The sequence below is a fragment of the Cannabis sativa genome, chromosome 8, assembly GCF_029168945.1.
Source record: "Cannabis sativa cultivar Pink pepper isolate KNU-18-1 chromosome 8, ASM2916894v1, whole genome shotgun sequence".
Classification (NCBI taxonomy): Eukaryota; Viridiplantae; Streptophyta; class Magnoliopsida; order Rosales; family Cannabaceae; genus Cannabis; species Cannabis sativa.
In genome coordinates, this window is record NC_083608.1 from 36,592,081 (window position 1) to 36,613,923 (window position 21,843).

Consider the following 21,843-nt stretch of genomic DNA (forward strand, 5'->3'; position numbering starts at 1 on the left):
ACATAGGTTAAATGCATGTTTATTGGGTCCATATATATATGGTAGATAATGAGGTAATGCAGTAAGTGGTGAAAGACATGACGACTCAACACCCCGAGTGTTGGTAAGTTAAATTTCGAGGACGAAATTTCTTTTAAGGAGGGTAGAATGTAATATCCAGATTAAAATAGTATTTAATTTTTTTTTTTGGATATTAATTGAGCGAGGATAATTATCTTGTTTCTTTGTGTTGTTAGTGAGTTGATATTATTGCTTAGAGTAGTTGTACCAATTTTCTAGAGAGAGTTAAAGTTGTATTAACTACGAAAGTAAAATATTATGGTATTTTTACAGAGTAAGTAATCGTTTAATTAAAGCCCAATATGAAGGTCCATTAGGGTTTTATAATATATTTAGTGAGTTTAATTAATTAATGTTAAAAATTCGTAGGTTTGGATAAATTCGCAGGATTAAAAACTGTTTTACTAAAATGATCATATCTGGAGTTCTAGAGCTCGGATTGAGGTGATTTCAGTGGCGTTGGAAAGATAATTTAAAGATCTATAAATTTTGTAGAAATAGCTATATCAGAATTCGTAATTTTTCTAGGTCAAAACTAAGCCCTAAAGTTACGAGATTGAGAGCTTACAATTTAAATTTAAAAGTTAGATATTTGTTTATTTAATAATTTATCATATTATTATTGTTATTATGTTAATATTATTATTATTCATAAAACTAAAGCTAATAAGAGTCAGAATAGTATAGGTTTCATTAACCCTAAAATTATATCGTTCTATTCTTCCCATCTATCTGAGCAAGACTAACCCTAAAAATTTTTAAAGTCATCTTTCCATTACATCCTTAGCCAAATCTATACCACTCTTCACTCTCATCTTTGATCACCATCATCTTATGTCTATCGATCCAAGTAGCTTGATGTATTTGAGGTAAGAAACTCTACATTTACTTATTTATTGATCACAATAGGAGAATTTTCGTAGGTCTCCTTTTCTTATTTTTCAGAATGAAACATGTCTCAGTAAAACTGTCATATCTCTTTAAATACTCATCTGATTCTCGCAATCTTGGTGTCTATAGAAAGCTTATTAAATTTCCTATAATTCTTATGAAGAAAGGTTTTACTGAATCGAAATTTATCTATGTCAAAAATTAGTATTTTTACGCTGTTTGTTGTAAATCGTTTTTCATATTTTCTATATAAGTTGTTTCAGTAAAATTCGAATATCCCTCTAAATAATGATCCGATTCTAGCGATCTTGGTACTGTTGAAGAGATAATTCAATTTTCCAAATGTTTTATGAAGAAACCATTCACTAATTATTGATTATTCTAAGTCAAAATTATTGTTTTATTGCTGTAGTTCGAAATCCATTTGTTTCAGGATTTCTAGAAAACTGTTTCGGTATAATATCTATATCTCTTACGTTATAACTCCGATTTTAAAGATTTTAGTGTCATTAGAAAGGGAATTTGATTTTCTAAAACTTTTATGAAGAGAGTATTCTCTGATTTGGAATATTTCAGTATCAAAACTTTGTATTTTCGATGTCTCCCGTGATTCGTTACTCCATATTCCTTCTCAGAAATAGTTTCAGTAAAACTATCATAACTCCCTCAGTTTTAATCCATTTTTAATGATCTATATATCGTTGGAAAGATAATTAAATTTCCTATAATTTTTATGAAGGAAACTTTTACTGAATTCGTGTAGTTATTGGTCAAAAATAGTATTCTTTCTGCTGTACTGTAAGAGTGTGAATTTTAATGTTAGGGCCTTGACCCATGTGTTATTATAGGTAGTAGTGACGAGATAACAAGTTTAAGCAGCGGGATTTGAGGTAAGGAAATTAGATAGTTTTGTATGTGTTTATCTACATAAATTTAAATTCTTTATGTATTGAAATATGACTTATGATTTGTTTTTATGAATATGTATATGGTACTGAGAATGTGTGGTATGGACACAATATGAGTTTGTGAATTGATACATAGATTATGGTTGTATGACTTGTATATGTTGTATGTTGTATGTTGTGTATTGTATGTTGTATGGTGTATGGTTTATGTTGTATGTTATATGTTGTATGCTAACGTCTCAGGTAAAGTGAGGGACCATGGTGGGGTATGATACGGGATAAGGCCGTTGAATGTAGAGATACCTTACCCTACATTTTACTGAGTCGTGTATGAGATTGTTATGGTGGGTATGATACAGTGATGTTACTGTTGAATATAGAGATACCCTATCCTATAACAATGGTAGGGCTGCATAGGCCCCATGTTATTATATGGGCAGATTAGGCCCAGGATATTGTAGGGTCAGGCTAGGCCCGAGTTATGTAAGTAATGGCTATGATATGCCAATGTTGTGATAATGTTATTATTATCTATAGTATTGATATGATTATGTTATGAGTATGATATTGGAGTTATGATCTCTGTATATGTGTACGGTGTGAACAAATAGTATAGACTTGTATGATAAAGGTTTCCATATGTACAGTTATTTGGTTATAGTTATAAAAGAGCATGTATGATATTGCTAAAACTTAATAAATACATTAATGGTATGTGTGATATTATATGGTATTGTTTGATAAGCATTTCCTTACTGAGCTTTTAGCTCACCCCCCTTACTTTCCCCCTACAGGTATTAGACAGGGAAGTATGTATAGTGAGCGGTGGTCGCCCGTACGTATACTGTGAGCGGCTACGGGCGGACAAACGATCTAGAACGCCAGTGGTGCCTTAGTTTTATTTTAAGCAGTTGATAAATCTAACACAGTGGAAATGCATTATTTAAAATTATTTACTTACTGTATCTTGTTTTACAAATGAAGGATCCTTCTCTGTTGCATTTTGATTTTTTTTAAAATCCACTGTTGTATTTAAATTATTTTTTTATCTTTTCAAATTATGCATGAAAATAGTATTTTTGTAAAATAAGGCAAAATATCGGGGCGTTACATCTGCAAAAATGACAGTGCCTCCTATGGTATTCCTAGTGTTCTCTAGAGATAAAGAGGGGTTACCTATGTGTAAAGATCTAATCATGTGCCAGGGCGGTGCAGAGGGATGGGGTATATTTATTGCACAATCAGAAAGGGGATTATTGCAAGAGAGGTCGAAGAGAAGAGAGAATCGACTAGTTGGGTAATAAATCACAGATGGGACAATAAACCAGAAGTTATTGCAGATTAGAAGTTTACCTGTAAAGAGGGACGGATGAATTGAAGGCTTGGGTCCGTCTGCTAACAGTGTTCCAGGCCAGAGGTGGTAAGGTGTAGATCGTTTTGAAACCGTCACTTGGTGGAGAAACCCTCGGACGGACATTAACGCCGATGAACGGCGACGATGACGGCGATTGTAACGATAAAAGAAGTATCTCAAACCCTAGACATACTTTCTCAGAAAGAACTGTCCAGAAGAAGAGTTAACTACTTGATGCCTTAGATACTTGGAAGCCTACGATGTTTCATCCTAAAATGGGCGATCTCTTGATTTGAGACAATGTCCATCGTTCGAGACCATGAGATTTGCATGCTCTTGGATTGGAGGTCATGAGTTCATTCTAGACATGCAATTTTACCTTAATTGGGCCATAACAGAACTAAAATGGGCCTGAGTAGTAAGGGAAAAAAAAAAAGAAATTACACTACATATCTCTGTTAATTTAATGTCTATAATTTTTGCCCTCTTTTTCAAAATCTATTATGTTTACTTCTTTTTTCAATTATTTTACCACTTTTACCCCTATCGCTTCACAATAGTTTTTCATTCTTCTCTAATAAATTTTTTTTTTTCCAACTTTCCCACAAACGTACACATCCATCTATAAAGAACACAAATCTATTATATTTGAAAGGGAAATTTGATTTTTTATGCTTACATATTCTTGAAATTTTTTCCTTAAACTTATAATATTTGATATTTGTGGGATATGACACATTTTATAATATTCCTAAAATACCCCCATTTACATTACCCCCTCTCTTTTCTTCTCTCTTTCACTACACTGTAGACCATCGGGCCCCATCGGGCCCACTATCGGGCCAACCATCGGGCCCACTATCGGGCCCATCGTGCCCATCGGACCCATCGGGCCATATTAAATTCTATTTTTTTACACATACAATCGGGCTCCATCGGGCCCACCATCGGGCCCATCGGACCTATCGAGCCATATCAAATTCTATTTTTTTTACACATGCATCGGGCCCACCATCGGGCCCACTATCGGGCCTTTGTCTCCCTCAATTTTTTGTGTTACCATCGGACCGGCATCGGGCTGCATCGGGCCTGACGAAATCAAACCCCAAATCCAGATTTTGCCCAAATCACATCCGACGAAAAAAAAAAGAAAAAAAAAAGAGGGTTGGTGAGGGTGAGATGGTGAGAGAACAACCGAGAGAGATAGAGGAAGAGAGAGAGTTGAGGTTTGAAAATGAGAGGGGTATTTTTGGGTTTATTGTAAAGTGGTCATATTTTTTAAATTTTAAAATGTATTAGATTAGGGAAAAAATTTTAAAGTATTTTATGCATATTTTTTCAAATTTCCCATTTGAAATTATATCTTAGCATGTGTGAGGATAATTGATGTACAATACTTATGAAATGAGATATATTTGGATTAAATTTTATTTAAAAATAAATTTGATTAATATATAAAAAAAGAAAGTATTCATCAACTTTTTAAAACAAAAAGAATAAGAACAACAACTACTTTTTGCCACGACACATACCAAATTAGCCCTATAATTTTATCTAACAATAAGTGCTCTTTAATATTTATGAAAAATAGAGTAAACCTAATTAACTAAACTTTTTGGCGCTTCAATTAATATTTATGACATATATATATTTAGATTAATCCTTATAATTACGTCACTCTTTTATAAAAAAACTTAATTACTTTTCCAACCTAATCACTAATGAAGAAACCCACGACAAGTCTAATACAAAGTTGACTATACTGTAGTGGTCCAGACAGAGCCCATGAATGTTGCTAACCACAATTAAATCTCAAATCATTATTAAGTATTTATTTCTTTAAAGAAAAGATAAAACAACAACAAACCAAAACGTAGTCGTTTTATATATAAAGTCTTTGTTCTCATGCTACGTTATATTAAAATTATTATCACTGGGTTCTTAATTAATTACCTAGCAAACAAAATAAAATGCAGAACACTCTACTTCTTTTCTCAACTTCATCTTCCATTCCAAAATCTCCATTTCTAAACCCTAACCCTAAAATGTCTCTTCTTTCCCATCATCCCTCTCTCATTCAGCTTCATCATTACTCACTTCGTCGAATTTCATGGGGAAGAGCTAATTCGAAACCATTTCTTCCACCTCCTCTTTCTTTTTCTTCTTCTTCTTCTTCGAGTTTCAAAGCTGAAATCTCTGCTTCGATCCTCAGTCGAAGAGGAAAAGAAAACGATTTCATAGTTAGGGCGACACCCACATCAATGCCGGAGAGTAGTGAAGAGAGCGCGATTGAGCAAGAGTTGGGTCGGACATTGCAGCTTGTATCCATGTTTGGAATTTGGTACCTTCTCAATATTTATTTCAATATCTTCAACAAACAGGTACTTAATTATTACTATTTCTTTTTTGTTAATTTATTTATTTTCATATGTACGAATAGAAAATTAATATTAATTGGTGTTTGTGGTTGGGGAATTTCGATCCATTTTAATAATAAAAATTATTATATATATTTATTAAATAACGACTGGTCCGAAATGAATTCATCAACTGGTATAAATGCCTTTTGTTTTACTCACCTATTTCTTCATTTATTAATTATTATTTTGTTATTTTTTCATGAAACGGATATATCATATAAATATATATATATTTTAATGAATAACTAATATTTTTGTTGTTTGAATTTTTTGCACTATTTGATTTTGTCCCCTAAAATATAAGGGTCAGTTGAAAAATATCTCTTCTCATAATCAATAACCAAATTTATCTCTAATTTTTATTTGATTGAAACAAACCTCTTTTTATATGACATAAGAGAGTCACATGGTATCTTGAAGTCACATAGACAAAATTAGTACAATGTTTAAAAAAAGAGGTAAAAATGATAGAATTTAAAAAAGATGGTAAAAATAAAAGAAGACAATATAAAAAAGGTATAGAGTCTAATTTCCTTTAAAATATATGACTTATTGAAAATTCCCTCTAAAATATAACAGTTATATAATTAGTATTTTTACCCCTGAACTTTGACCAATATAAAATTTTGCCCTCTTTTATTAAAAAAAGTTAAATTTAAAAATTATAATATTCTATTAATTCTAAAAAAAAATAATAAAATGTATAAAAAAAACCTGATAAAAATATTAAATTTATTACAAAATATTAATTTACTTAATTTTTTTTTTAAAATTTTTCCTAAAAAATATTTAAAATTTTATTTTATATAAACACGTATCTTAAAAAATCAAACCAAAATGATTGAGAATCTAATAAATTATTTAAATAGACTATTTTTTTTTTTTAAAAAATAATTAAACTTATTTATATTTATAAACTCATATCATATCAAATAAAGAAAAATAATTAAAAATTCAATAAAAATATTAAATTATTTTTAAAAAAATTAGAAATTAAACTAAAAAAATAGTATGTTTACTTAAACAAATCTACATTTTTTTTTGAGAAAAACAAAATAAACTCAAGTTTGTTCTCGTAAAATTTAGTTTTTACACAAATTGAATTTTTAATATATTTTTTAAATATCTAAATGAATTTTTTAATAAAAATAAATAATTTTTTTTAAATGACTTAATTAGTTTTAAAATTTTAATTTCTTTTTAAATTTTCTTAATCATTCAAAATAATTTTTTTTAAAATCTAAATTAATTTTTTTAAGATTTATTAAAAAATATTAAATCTTTCTCATTTTTATTTTGAGGGCGTACGATTTTATAATTGTCAAAGTTTAGAGAGCAAAATTGCTAATTTACAAAGACATATTAACATTTAAACGAAATAATGGGACAGAACCTAATAAACTAAATTTTGTAAATGTAAAAGTTCATGGGATTCTTAACAAGCCGTATATATTAGAATACAGTATTGTTAAAAAATTCAAAGATAAAAATTACTAATTATTCTTTCTTTATTCTTCTTTACTAAATTTCAGATGATTTGAGCTACTATCGAAACTATAAGAAAATTGAGAATAGTGTTCGTTCGAAAGTGTACAGTTGATTTTCTTTTTGAACCATAAAGTTTTGTTTGGAACTAAAAAAAATAGTAAATTTCGAAAATTTCATTTTTGGATTTTTATAAAACTTAAATAATTATAATTATATATAAAAAATATTAGAATATATCTTTATAAATTTGTGAAAAATATTTTCTTCCATTTTTTCTCTACTATTTTCCAAATAAAATTTTCAGTTACTAATTAATATCTAAAATTTAAATCCTAACAAAAATGAGAATATTGTTCAAACTAAAAGTGTATAGTTGAAAATTAAGTATGTGGTTGTAGCTATATACATATATTTTTGGTAAAGATAATATTAAAAATTAAAAGGAAAAATTACATTCCTTTCAATAGTTTTTGAGGAAAGGGCAATTCATAATTTACAGTAAAAAAAATAATATATATATTATAAATTTAGGAATACTAGTTTATAACAATTTTGTAACACCTTGTATTAGTTCGTTATATTTAGTTGATAAAATATTATTGACAAAATTTTAAAATACGGTACAAACTTGTATACTTTAGTTACAAATTTGTATAAATATGTTATATTGTTACAAATTTGTACTTTTTGGTTTAAAGAAAAATGAACACTGTATTTATCATGGTATCCCTCCGTATTTTAGTAATTCATATATTTTTTTTACCAAATTTGGTATCTTTAGAATTTGTGATAATCTTATTAAAACATATATATATATCTTAAAAGTGTTAAAAAAGGTTAAAGTGTATAGTTTGTGCATAGGTTCTGAAAGTCTATCCATTTCCGGCGACTGTTACTGCTTTCCAATTTGGTTGCGGAACTCTCATCATTCTCTTCATGTGGGGTTTCAAGCTTTATAACAGACCAAATATTACTCCATCTCAGGTAATTAATTTATGACAATATGTGTACGTATAAATACATATGGAGCTTTTTTAGATGCCTATCCTTTTTCCTTTTTTTTTTCTGTTTTTTTTTTTTTGAGTGAAAATACTTGTTATTATAAATGGCTATCCTTTTTCTTAATTTCTACCAAATATTTTTACTTTTCACTACTTAGGAATATATATATATATATATATTTATATATATATATATATAAATGGAACATTAAATGGTACTAAATAAATTTAAATATTAAACCATTAAATTTTGGTCCGGTAGCGAATAATAAAAGAAAAATTTAAATTTTTATGTTTAATTTAGCTACTTAATTAAAGAAAATATCAAAAAATATTTCTTTTTACACTATATGAAAAATATGTTTATATTAAAAATATTTAAGTTAAACTCAATTTATTTTATCATTTTTTTGCCGAAAACTTTTTTTTTTTTTAGCTGATAGAACAACCCCAGCTCATATGATGTAAAAATAAGAAATTTTTCTAATTAAATAAAAAAATTAATCATAAAAATTTAATTTTTTCTAATATTACCCATTCATGGGTAAAATTAAATTTTTTTGAGCTTTTATGCTTAACTTTTCTATTTAATTAAAAAAATATTTCATTTTTACATCAGATAGGCTGAGATTATTCCATCGATCAAAAAAATAAAAAAAAAAATTAGCAAAAAAAAAAAATAAAAAGAAAAAAAAATTTGAGTTTGACTTAAATATTTTTATATGAACATATTTTTGATATAGTATAAAAAGAGACATCTTTTGATATTTTTTTCTAATTAAGTAGTTAAATTAAGTATAGAATTTCAAATATCTCTTTCATTATTCGTCATTATATCTAAATTTGATTGTTTAATATTTTTAAAATTAATATTTATAGTTAAATTTATTTAGTTACCATTCATGTGTAATACCCATTAAGAAGTATTCTGTATATATATTATTAGGGGATATTACATTGTAGATCGGGTAAAATACTTATTAATAGATAATAGGAACAGAAATTTATAGTTTTTGATTTAATTTAATGATTCAAATTAACCCTTTAAAATTATACAATAATTAATTAATTAATTTATTTATAATTAATTTTAAATATTATTAATTATAAATTTCACTAACAAAACTCCAAACTTATAATTTCTTTACTTTTTATTTTATGTCTATTTAAAATTTAAAATTTAATTTTAATTATATGTATATTTTAATTTCAAATTTACATAAAAAAATATTTTAATTAAATTTTTTTTTAATACAATAATTATACTTCTAGAAAACTACAACATATTCAACTTATAATAATTTTATAATAATCAATAAAAGTACTCTAAAAACAATTAAAACATCACTTCCTTTAGTAGTAATAATTTCTTTTCTTGTTAAGTGACATGAGTTCGATTCTTGAGACATTCATTTGATAATTTTATAGCATTTAATTAATTTTTTTTGCCTATTTTATTTTATTTCATTTACTCTTTTTTTGAAGAGTTTTATCTCCTCTTTATCTCAATAGTCGTGTAAATTTATTCCGTACTATTTTGCTCATAGTGCATACGATCTGTACTAAGTGCAAATTTCATATGTTGGATCTAATCCAATCTGCATAATAATTCAAATCCAATTCAATCTAATCCAATCCGTAAAAGTACGGATTTGATCGGTTATTTTAGATTATTAGTTTTTAATATTAAATTACTTAATATTTATTATTATTTATAGAATTTTTAGAGCTGTGATAGTTATTTTCTTTTGACTTTATTTAGATAATTTGTATTTCCCAATAAAAGGTGGTGAATACGAAATAATTTGTATCTATAAGAAGCAAGAATATGTGGTGAATTATTTGTATGTATATGAATGATTGGTGGATGTGGAAATTGGAGGGCAAAATAATTCACCACATATTTTTGGGACTTAAATGATCAATTATGCAATTGAGATATGTGTTGCACTTATTTCAGCATAATTAAATGTAACAAACGGTTTATTTGATGTAATAATAATAATAATAATAATAATAATAATAATAATAATAATAATAATTATTATGAGTGTAATTATTGGAAGTTGAAAAGTAAAGGCCTAGTTATTAGAAATATTGTTTGTTTAGGTAAGTGAATTAATGGTTAATAAGTTTTTCAGTTTGCAGCAATACTGCCCTTGGCTGTGGCGCACACATTAGGCAACTTGTTGACCAATGTTAGCCTTGGGAAAGTCTCTGTTTCATTCACACACACTATCAAAGCTATGGAGCCCTTTTTCACCGTTCTCTTCTCTGCCCTCTATTTTTCTGAGGTAATAAATGTTATATCATTTATATATATGCATTTTTATTAAGTAATATAGGCATTATTAAGAAAATTTAAATATTTTATCGCTGAAAAAAGAAATAATAATAATAAAAAAAAATTTGATAAAGGTAAAAAAATTGATTTTTCATTTAAATATTTTTATATAAATATATAATTTTTGATAATTCAAATTTTTTGTTTTATGATTCGCTGTATTTTTTTAAATATAATTTAATATTTTTAAAATTAATATTTGTAGTTAAATTTATTTAGTAATTTACATACATATACTCTCCATATTTTAATAAATATATATACAAAGATGTTTATGTAATTTGTCAATTAAAGATATTAGGGCATCCGACACCTATTTGTTAATTAAAGATATTAGGGCATCCGTACGTATGTAGGTATGTTACTATTCTAATCTAGAAATTAACAAAGTTAGGTATTATTGATGGCCCTAAATAAAGTAGTTACAACAAAAGATAAAAACTTATGACCATAAAGATTCTATTCTTTACAAAAAGCACGTAAAAAAGGCACGTGATTTTATGTTTACAAAGATATTTGGAGTTTGGTTACAAAATAAAAATGGAATAGGAATGTGAATGGTATTAGGAATAGGAATAGAATAGAATGAAATTTCTATTTTTTGTTTGGTAAAGACTATGGAATCAATAATGAATAAGAATTGTGATGATTGGTATAGTATAAAATGAAATAAAATTTTTATTATTTTGACTAAAATGTCCTTTACTCTTTTAAAATAATTTTTGTTTTATAAAATTACCATTATGATACAAATAAAAAAATGATATATATATTTATGTATCACTCTCAAATTGAATTTTTTAGATTTAATTATCAAATAATAAAATATAAATAAATATTTAATTTAATAGTCTATTTTATATTAAATATTTAAGTATCAACATAAATGTTATTCATATAATTTAATCATCACACATCGTATATCCATATAATTATAATAATAATATTGCTTTCGTATAATTATGTACAAACAAAAAATATAATAAACATATTATTGTAATATTAAATGTTGTCGATATATGTTTTAAAATAAAAAATGTTATCCATATAATTAAAACTTTAATCATTTATTTATGAGAGGGTACATAAGGAAAAATAATTTCTAGTTGGTATGAAATTGCTTTTCAAATCATTTTATTTAGGAAAAGTAATTATTTAGTTTACATATATGAAATACAATTCCTATGAAATGAGTTTTCCAATAACAATAAACAAACCAAACACTTGAATGATCTTTCTTTAGAAATAGCAATTCCATTCCTACACTCATTCATGTAATAGTATGCTAAATCTGGTGTTGAATTAAATTTTTGTTAAAAGTTGTGCTAAATTTAATTTATATTAAAAATTTTACTAAAATTGACACAAAGATATAACATCATGCCAAATTTTACACAAAATAAATATAACTTTTTAATTACAATTTTTTCCATTAGTCATTAATGATTAGCTTTTTTGATATGTTAATGATATTTTACTTTTTTGTCATAATTTGCATCATAAAATATTATTATACATTCAAGTACAATAACAAATATAACATTTGTTAATTTTTTTTTGTACAAAATTTAATACAATATTTAAATCTTACATTAAAGATAGTCTAGATGTTGTGATTTGTAAATTGTCCAATGCTTAAACATTTAATGATACCTACCACTCAAACATATTAAGGTAATACATATAATTAAAATTGCTGTAAAAATATCTACATTTTGCGTAAATTTAATGGCAGTAATTATTTAAATAAGTTTTTATGGTTTTTTATTTCTAAATTGAAAAGGTAAAAATATTTTCAAAAATATGTTAGGTAAAATTAATGTTTGATTTTATTTTTTAAAATAAAAATCGAAACTTGAGAAGCAGAAACAAATTATTAGCGGCAAAACTACTGAAACTTTTTTTTTTTTTTAATACGCAACCACATAAGCTCAATTTTTGACGATAAAACTTGTTGAATTCTCATTCCATTTCGCTCTTTACACTTCTGTTTAAAAACTTCAGTTAAGTGCTACAGTGGATTGCCCACGTGTACACAAGTGTACATGTGATAAATTTTTTGTGGTCCACGTAATATTAATTATTAAAATATTATAAAAATTATAAAAATAATTTAAAAATTATAAAAAATAAATAATTATATAAAAAATTTATTTTATTTTATTTCTTTTCTTTTTCCTTTTTCCTTCCTTTTCTCTTTCTTTTCTTCTTCTTCTAAACTGAACAAAAAAAAAAAAAAAACCCTAGGTCATCTCATTAATCCCAGCTGCCTCCCCCTCTCTCTTTGTTCCTCTCTCTCGGTACAGGCGGAAGGCCAGTGGATGGCTGGACGCACGGTCAAATCCCAGCCACAATGATTGAATATGATCACAAAATTACGATCCTCATCCTTAGCTTACACTTTCTCTCTGGCATCTCCCCTATTTCTCTTTGTTTCTGTCTCTCAATCCAGGCGAACGGCTAGATAGACGACTGAGTCCCGACCACTGTGGTTGGATATGACCATGAAATCACGATCCCCATCCCCACAAAAAACCCAAGATCTCTCTCTCTCTCTCTCTCTCTCTCTCTCTCTCTCTCTCTCTCTCTCTCTCGATTAACCACTCATATTTTTCTCTCGTTAGCGGAGAAGACGGTAGTGCTGGCGACTCAGTCGCATAGAGAGAGGGTAGGGGCTAGCTCTATTTTGTTTTGTGTTCAATGATGGACAGGAGTAGGCACTTCCAATGTCGAAACCCTTCTTCTTCTTTTTCAAACAGTTTCCACTTCACTGCCTCCAGATCCTCAAATCTTGCTCCGTCTACCCCTAAATCTAGTCCCAATACCGACGATAATACTCTCCATGGATGAAGCGGACCTAGATGCTCCGCTCAACAAGGACCAAATGATCCAAATGACCTTTCCAATCTTTCCACTATTGTTGGCTGTGTTCGAGTGAATGGAAATCCAAAAGAAAAAAAAAAATAAAAAGAAAAAAGAAAACAAAGAGAAAAACACAAAAAACAACAAAAAAATTATAAAAATACGGTCTGTACGAAGTTTTCAATATTTTTACGGGTTTAGATTTTATTTACATAAAATACGATCTTTTTAGTTTATTTTTATGTTGTACTCTTATAATTTTATTGTTGATTTTTTGTTATTTGCATATTATTATTTTTTTTTATGTTGTTTTAATGTTGTTTTGTTGTTATTTTTTTGTTACTTTCATGTTGTTTTCTTGTATTTTTATAGAATATCGTAAAAATGTGGAAAAAAAACTTTGAATATTGTAAAAATATAATTTTTTTTTTTCAAAAATTGATATTTTATGTAATTATCCCTTAAAAGAATTAATCCTAGAATTAATTATTTTCTCTTCATTGTTCTCCTCTCTTATTCTTCCACCCACATCTCTTTAGGGCCGACCCTGGGTCTAGGTGGCCTAAGAATGCGCTAGGTCTCACCCAACCAGGGGCCTTACAAACTTTTTTCATTTTTAAAACTACACATTTTTGTAGTAATTTTGAAAATAACACATTTTTATAAGGTAACAATAAGATTTTTTTTCCTAAGGTCCATCGAATCTCAAGTTTGGCCTTGCATTCATTTGTCGGTACTTTTTTTTTTTAACTAAAATAGTTTTTTTCATATATTATTTTATCTTTTTAATTAATAAATAAATTTTTATCTTTTAATCAATTAAAAGATATTTTAGTTATTTTTAAATTTAAATTTTTTATAGGATTATATTAAGAAGATAGCAAATTTTTATTTTAATAAACTAAGAGCTCGTTTGGAACGTCGTATTAGGTCGTATTGTATTATATTATATTGAATTGAATTATATATCATATTTTTATATAATACTATGTTAAACTTAAATTTATACTAAAATATTATATATTTAGTTGTCTATAAAAGTTAATACCACATATAGTTTTACATAAAAATATTGCATAAAATATAATTCAATATAATACAATACAATACAATACGATGTAATACGACGTTCCAAACGAACCCTAAATCTAATATTTAGGTACTTTTGGTATAAAAAATAATAAAAAAAAATGGTATTTTGCCATAAGTAAAAACAAAATTTAGAGTTTTTAGCACAAATTTTCTGATAAAATGTAAGACTTAACAATCAATACTTTCACCACCAAATTCTTTCATTGTTATTTATCCACAAGGAAACATAAAGTTAAGTATTTGCAATTTCATACATATGGGGTCATAATATTTCACCCATATTTTATAGTATTAAATGAAAAAGGATGGTATATCTTCTCTGCAAACAAATGGCTTAGCTAATGTTACTTGGTTTGATGTTGGGTAAAACTTATTAACATTTACAAAAAAGCAATATAATATACTTCATAATTAAACATTCATCAATTATCGAACAAAATCAAATTTATGAAGATTTTGGTGTTTTAGATCTGAGGAAGAAAAAAAAAAGATCATGCCTAAATTTGAACATATACACATTAATGTCTTATTTGATTAAGCTACCACATCATGTAGTAGTGATGGGGGTTTGGTTTAGTAATTGAGACGAAACCAACATTCCAACTATGAATTTATTGGTATATTAGGATTTATTTTATTTATTAATATAAAAAGAGAGAGAGATAAGAAGGATAGTTACTTTCCTTTTAGTGATTTTGAGCATATAATTTGTGGTGTACTTGAGCAGATACCAAGTGTGTGGGTGGTTTCTTCTCTTGTACCAATTGTAGGTGGAGTGGCATTGGCTTCCTTCACGGAAGCTTCTTTTAATTGGTAAGAAATTAACTCAATATGATTATGTAATTAGAGAAATTATTAAAACATATATAATTAATAATCCACAAACATTCTTTATTTAGTTATTATTTGTAACTCATGAACTATCTTCATTAAATATATATATATATATATTAGTTCAGTTTTATTTTTAGAAATAATATACGATAATAACAAATGATATATGTAAAGTATAAGAAAAATACAAAGTGTCATACCTTAGGAGGTAAAATATTATTATTGTTTTATTTCAATATAGAATTTTATACATTTTGATGTAATAATAAGATAATATAAAAAAATCCCTAACCTATTATAAAACGTATTAAGTATATTGTGTTGAGTCCCTTAAAAATGTAAAACATAATGTTCAAAGTATTAATGGTATTTTTTGTTTGTAAAACAGGATTGGATTCTGTAGTGCAATGGCTTCCAATGTTACTAATCAATCACGTAATGTTTTCAGCAAGAAGTTGATGGTTCAAGAAGAGGTGATATATAATATTTGTACATTAATATATAAATTTTCTAATCATGATCGTGTCACAATAAGTCATAATATATATAATATTATTCTGATAATTTATTTTCATATCAATATTTGATCATGTGTAGGAAACTTTGGACAATATCAATCTGTTCTCAGTGATAACCATCATTTCATTTTTGATGTTAACACCCTCGGCCATTCTTATTGAAGGAGTGAAATTTAGTCCTTCATATCTGCAATCAGCTGTAACTATAATATATTATTAATACTATCATTACTTCTCCACCCATATATTTATATGTACATATATATATATATATATTTATAACTTCAATATATATAATCCCCTTTTTAGGCAAATCAAGGATTGAACATTAAAGAGCTATGCTTGAGATTACTTCTATCGGGTATCTGCTTTCATTCTTACCAGCAGGTACGTACATCATCCTATAATTAATTTAATTATTAGATTAACATTTATATATAGGGAGTTTTTTTTAGCTGAGACATCACTTTTGTTCTTATCATAAGTGCATTTTCTATTTTTTAAAATTTTATCCCAATTTATTTTATATGATGTTATATATTGTAGTTGTAATAGACATCTTGTTCCTTTTTGAAAAATTATGAATACAATTTGTGATATCAAAAATAAAATTCAAAATGTACAAAGTATGTTGCACGTGGGTAAAATAAATAGGTAGATAACTAAATGTTTGAATCTTATTTATTGACAATGTAAATTATTTAGAATTTTTCGAAAACAAACAAGATTCATAGTATGAATATATAATCATAATGTACACCATCATATAAATTTATAATTTTTCTATAAATTAAAAACAAAAAAATTTCCTATATATTGTATAATTTTTTTTATATATATATTTGAAATCAAATTTATATAAATATAGAATAGAGATCTTTAAATACATAAATGTATTGTTATTAGTGCAAATATTATAAAATAATTTAATAAAAAATTTAACAAATAGATAATACAAATTTATATAATTATTTTTTATTTTTTTATTATATTTATAATATTTAAATAATTAATATTATGTGGACTAATAAAAACTGTAGTAGCAGTTTACCTTGTCACTTAACATACCAAAGTGAATGAAATAGCAAAAACCAAAACAGAAGTTCAGATAGTTTATATACTAATAAAATTTCTACACATTTATGGTGGTACATTTGGCAGTCCTATTATTTAGTCTTTGGTAAAATCTAAATATTTTGAGGGCTTATTGGATTGAACTAACATACTAAGGAAGCTACAAATATTTCAAAAAATACATATAAGAAAGATCTAACCCTGCCAAACTTTTTCTGTGAGTTGGCAGCTTAAAAAAAGGGAAATTTGATAAAAAAAAAATAAGAATATTGGCAGTAAAAATTATTTAAACTTTATATTTTTTAATACCTAACTATAAAAACTGAAATTTTAAGGGTAAAACCTAATGAACTCAGGTTTCGTTTTGCTCTTTATACTTCTATCTAAAAATCTCAGTTAAGTGTCACATTGGACTACCCACGTGTACACAAATATACATATGACACATTTTAGTTGTCCACATAATATTAATTGTTTAAATATTGTAAACTTTTGTAAAAAATATTTAAAATTTAGAAAATAATTTGAAAAAATAAAATAAATTACAAAAAAAAATTAAAAACAAAATTCTTCTTCTTCTTCTTCTTCTTTTTTTTTTTTCTTTTTCTTTTTTTCCCTTCTTCTCTGGAAGCATCGAAACCCCATTCCTCCTCCTCCTCCTCCTCCCTCTTCGTCTTCTTCTTTTTCCCAAAACCAGATCTCCATGGAGCACAACACCAACATAATCACCACCACCACCACCACAAACACTTCTTGAATTCTAAAATCAGAAATAAAAAAAATACTACAGCCACCCCCCAAAATCAAAAAAATAAAACCTAAAACACCACCCTGAATCTAATATCACAAATAAAATTAAAACCTAAAACCACAAACAAAACTTAAAACAAATATCACAACCAAATCAAAACCCCAAGACAAATAAGACTTACACTTAAGCGATGATGGATCTCCTCCTAGACCATCACCACTTTTGGGAACACCATCTATCCATCTCAATACCTTTTGTTGGAGCAGTGATCCCAACGAGAAGTAACTTTGCCAAGGCAACACGATCCTGTGGTCCTATTGGATCACCTAGGGGTGTTCATAAAAACCGAAAAACTGAAACCGACCAGACCGTAACCAAATTTTTGGTTCCACGTCATCACCGAATTTGGCGGTCGATTTCGGTTTCGGTTTTTTTGACATGGCGGTCGGTTTCAGTTTTTGAAATAAAAAAATAGTTTAACCAAAAAATCGTCAAAACCACCAAAAACCGCCTAAAACTGCCAAACCGAAAACTGCCAAAAACCGTACAGTCGGTTTTATACGGTTATAATTTCTAAACGGTCGGTTATAAAATTTTGAAAACCGACCATAAACGACCGATTTTCACCCCTAGGATCACCTACGACCGTCAGTTTTCATTGTTGCACTTGGAAAATGGAAGAGATGGAGCGAGGGAAGATGGTGAGGAGGAGATCGGAGGTCGGGTTCTTCAATTTTTGGAATTGAAGAAATTGGTTTTATGGTCCCCTAGGACCATCGATGCCAGTAATGGTTGATTTTTGGTGTGTGTGTGAGAGAGAGAGAGAGAGAGAGAGAGAGAGAGAGAGAGAGAGAGAGAGAGAGAGAGAGAGAGAGAGAGAGAGAGAGAGAGAGAGAGAGAGAGAGAGAGAGAGAGAGAGAGAGAGAGAGAGAGAGAGAGAGAGAGAGAGAGAGAAATTAATTAGTGGTTCCGAGAGAAAGTGAGAAGAAGAAGAAGAAGAAAAGAAAAAAAAGAAAAAAAAAATATTTTTTATTATTGTTTTATAATTTTTAAATTATCTTTTTTATAATATTTGAGCAATTAATATTACGTGGACCACTAAAAATTTTCCACGTGTACATTTGTGTACACATGGATAATCCAATATGACAATTAACTGTGATTTTTGGATGAAAGTGTGAAGAGCAAAACGAAATTTGGATTAAGTAGGTTTTACCGTTAAAATTTTAGTTTTTGTGATTGAGTGTTAAAAAGTATAAAGTTTGAGTAGTTTTACCGCTAATATCCCTAAAAAATGCTTACATTAGGCAAAATATAACGACCTAAACTAAAGTTAAATCACTAAGTCTATTTTTCATATCTCCCAAATTACCCCTCTCATTTCAAAATTCTCACCCAAACTCTCTCCCTCTTCTCTTGTTCCCTCTCTCTCTCTCTCTCTCTCTCTCTCTCTCTCTCTCTCTCTCTCTCTCTCTCTCTCTCTCTCTCTCTCTCTCTCTCTCTCTCTCTCTCTCTCTCTCTCTCTCTCTCTCTCTCTCTCTCTCTCTCTCTCTCTCTCTCTCTCTCTCTCTCTCTCTCTCTCTCTCTCTCTCCTGACGGAACCAAGACCCAAATCTCACTCACTTCCGGAGCCACCATTGTCTTTGTACCCATGGTTGGTGGAAATCAAAGAAAGAAAATGAATCGAAGCTTGACCCCACATGAATCGCGAACCCCCATTCGCAAACCAAAAACCTGATAAATCGAAGAATTCACCGAGACCCTTTTCTCTATTGTTGACGCTTACTATACATAAAATATATATATATATATATATTTCACTTTTGCTTATGGTAATTCAAGGTGTCAAAAATCACACCGATGTAATATCTTATAATTAATTAGTGGTTTCGCATATTATTTATTAAATTAAAATGTGTGAAATTTGATATTAATATGCAATAACAGTATACCAGTTGTTGCATGTTTTGGACCTTAAAATCCATTTTTTGCATTTCTCTTACTGTTTTTTTTTTTTTTTTTTTTTTTTTTTTATATATCATTTGTTTGTTTAAATTTTTGAAATGTATGATTATATATATGTGACAGGTGTCATATATGATTCTACAAATGGTATCGCCTGTAACTCATGCAGTAGGAAACTGTGTAAAGCGTGTGGTGCTCATAGTATCCTCAGTCATCTTCTTTCAAACACCTATTTCACCTGTTAACTCTCTTGGTATATGACTCACATACGTGTATACTAATATATTGACTTTTAGTTTTATATATTCATATCTAAAGTGTTTTTGTGATCATAATTGTAGGAACTGCTGTGGCTCTTGCTGGAGTCTTCTTATACTCGAGAGCAAAACGAATTAAGCCAAACTCAAAAGTTGTATAAGCTATTATGACTAAATTATATATAAAAGAAAAGTTGAAAAAAAAAAACTATAGCTTCACTTTCCCACCGATCGATATTTTGTAAAGAAATGTTTTTGTTCTCAAATCTTTATGTCTTTAATTGGTTTTTGTTTTAGTTGAAAAGGAGAAATGTTAATTAATTAAAATGAGAACACCAAATAATAATAATTTCATGTTGAAGTGTGGTGATAAATTATAATTTGTAATCGATCATACACTTTATCACTTTAACGTAAACCAATTAATTATAGTTTGAAGTGATGCATTATCTTAAGAGGAAGACTAAAGGCAAAAAAAGTTTTATGGCTCTCAAGCTAGATATGAGTAAGGTCTATGACTGTGTGGAGTGGAATTATCTTAGGCTCGTTATGGCTCGTATGGGTTTCGCTGAGAGGTGGATTAATCTAATTATGGCATGTGTCTCTTCGGTCAGTTATACTGTTATTCATGGAAGCCATACTATGGGTCCAATCATTCCTTCGAGAGGTATTCGGCAGGATGACCCTCTTTCGACATATCTTTTCATCATTTGTGCCGAAGGTCTTTCTTCACTTATCAAGAAGTTTGAATCTCAACGACTTTTAGAAGGATGCAAGGTGGCTCATGGGGCACCACCTATCACTCATATGTTCTTTTGCAGACGATAGCTATTTATTTTGTCAATTAACTACTAGTGGTGCCGGCAGTGTCTCAAACTTGCTCAATCAATTTGAAACTGCATCTGGACAAAAGGTGAACTTTTCTAAGTCTACTAGTGTTCTTCAGTCCTAATACGTATCCTGAAATTCGTGTCTAAATTTGTGATATTCTCCATATGCCTGAAGCCTCTGAAGGAAGCCTCTATCTTGGACTTCCAAACATTATTGGGAGAAAAAAAAATGCTGTACTAGGATTTCTGAAGACCAAGGTAATTGCAAGAATTAATAGTTGGGATGGAAAACTTCTTTCTCGTGCCGACAAAGAAATTCTCTTGAAAACTCTTGTTCAATCGCTCCCCACATATGCTATGAGTGTTTTCCTCCTTCTACTTGGTACATGTAATGAAATTGAAAAACTTATGGCCCTGCTTTGGTGGAAGTCATCTTCTAGTAAAGGGAAAGGTATTATTTGGAGGTCTTGGGATCGTATGGCTGCTCATAACTACGATGGTGGCATGGGCCATTTTTGGCACTTGCATGATTTCAACATTTCCATGCTCGCTAAACAAGGTTTGTGTCTACTTTGCAATCCAGATACTCTTGTTGGAAAAGTTCATCAAGCTAGATACTTTCCCCACTCTGATTTCTTGTCAGCAGAGCTAGGAAGTAACCTGTAATACCCGGAATTAGGAAATAGATTAGCAAAACCCTAACTAAATAATTATGTATAATGGAGGAATTATATTATTATATAGTTCAATATATGTGATTTTATATGAATTTTAATATATTAAAGACCCCGTTGGTGAGCTGGGGGCATTTTGGTAATTATGACCCGAGAAGGGTAAAATGATGAAATTAATTTAATTACGTGCTTAATAGAACTATATTATTATATAGTATATCTGTGTTGTCTTTTCAGGTGTGTTCTGACAGGTTAGCGCGGTATAGTCACAACTGGGAATTTCGGGCCGAACCGGGTTCGGGCCCGAAATGTAAATTGGATAGATTATTTGGCATTTTATTTGATGAGTGATAATCTGAAATTTATTTGCAGTTAATTGAGCATTGAATGACTATTTTACCCTTGTGAGGGTGTATGTGGGTATTTAAGCCCTAAGGGCATTTTGGTCATTTGACCCCTAATTACTATGTTTGATTAAAATTGATTTTTGATGAAATGAAATGCAATTTTCTGGTCCTTT

General features: G+C 28.3%; 1 protein-coding gene across 1 annotated transcript; it reads left to right on the forward strand.

Moving 5' to 3' along the window:
• Nucleotides 1-5,016: 5,016 nt before the first annotated feature.
• LOC115698612 (phosphoenolpyruvate/phosphate translocator 2, chloroplastic) lies at nucleotides 5,017-20,146 on the forward strand. Its single transcript, XM_030625731.2, has 9 exons — nucleotides 5,017-5,594; nucleotides 7,983-8,105; nucleotides 10,264-10,416; nucleotides 15,148-15,233; nucleotides 15,643-15,727; nucleotides 15,852-15,971; nucleotides 16,082-16,159; nucleotides 19,686-19,815; nucleotides 19,904-20,146. Exons 1-9 carry the CDS (start codon nucleotides 5,184-5,186, stop codon nucleotides 19,978-19,980), a joined length of 1,263 nt encoding a protein of 420 aa, XP_030481591.2. The 5' UTR covers nucleotides 5,017-5,183; the 3' UTR covers nucleotides 19,981-20,146.
• The last annotated feature ends 1,697 nt before the right edge of the window (nucleotides 20,147-21,843 follow it).

Coding starts and splice junctions, on each gene's coding strand:
- LOC115698612 (XM_030625731.2), top strand. CDS start 5,184: ATGCAGAACACTCTACTTCTTTTCTCAACTTCATCTTCCATTCCAAAA. Junction 5,595..7,982: donor TCAATATCTTCAACAAACAG/GTACTTAATTAT, acceptor GTTTGTGCATAG/GTTCTGAAAGTCTATCCATT. Junction 19,816..19,903: donor TTCACCTGTTAACTCTCTTG/GTATATGACTCA, acceptor TCATAATTGTAG/GAACTGCTGTGGCTCTTGCT.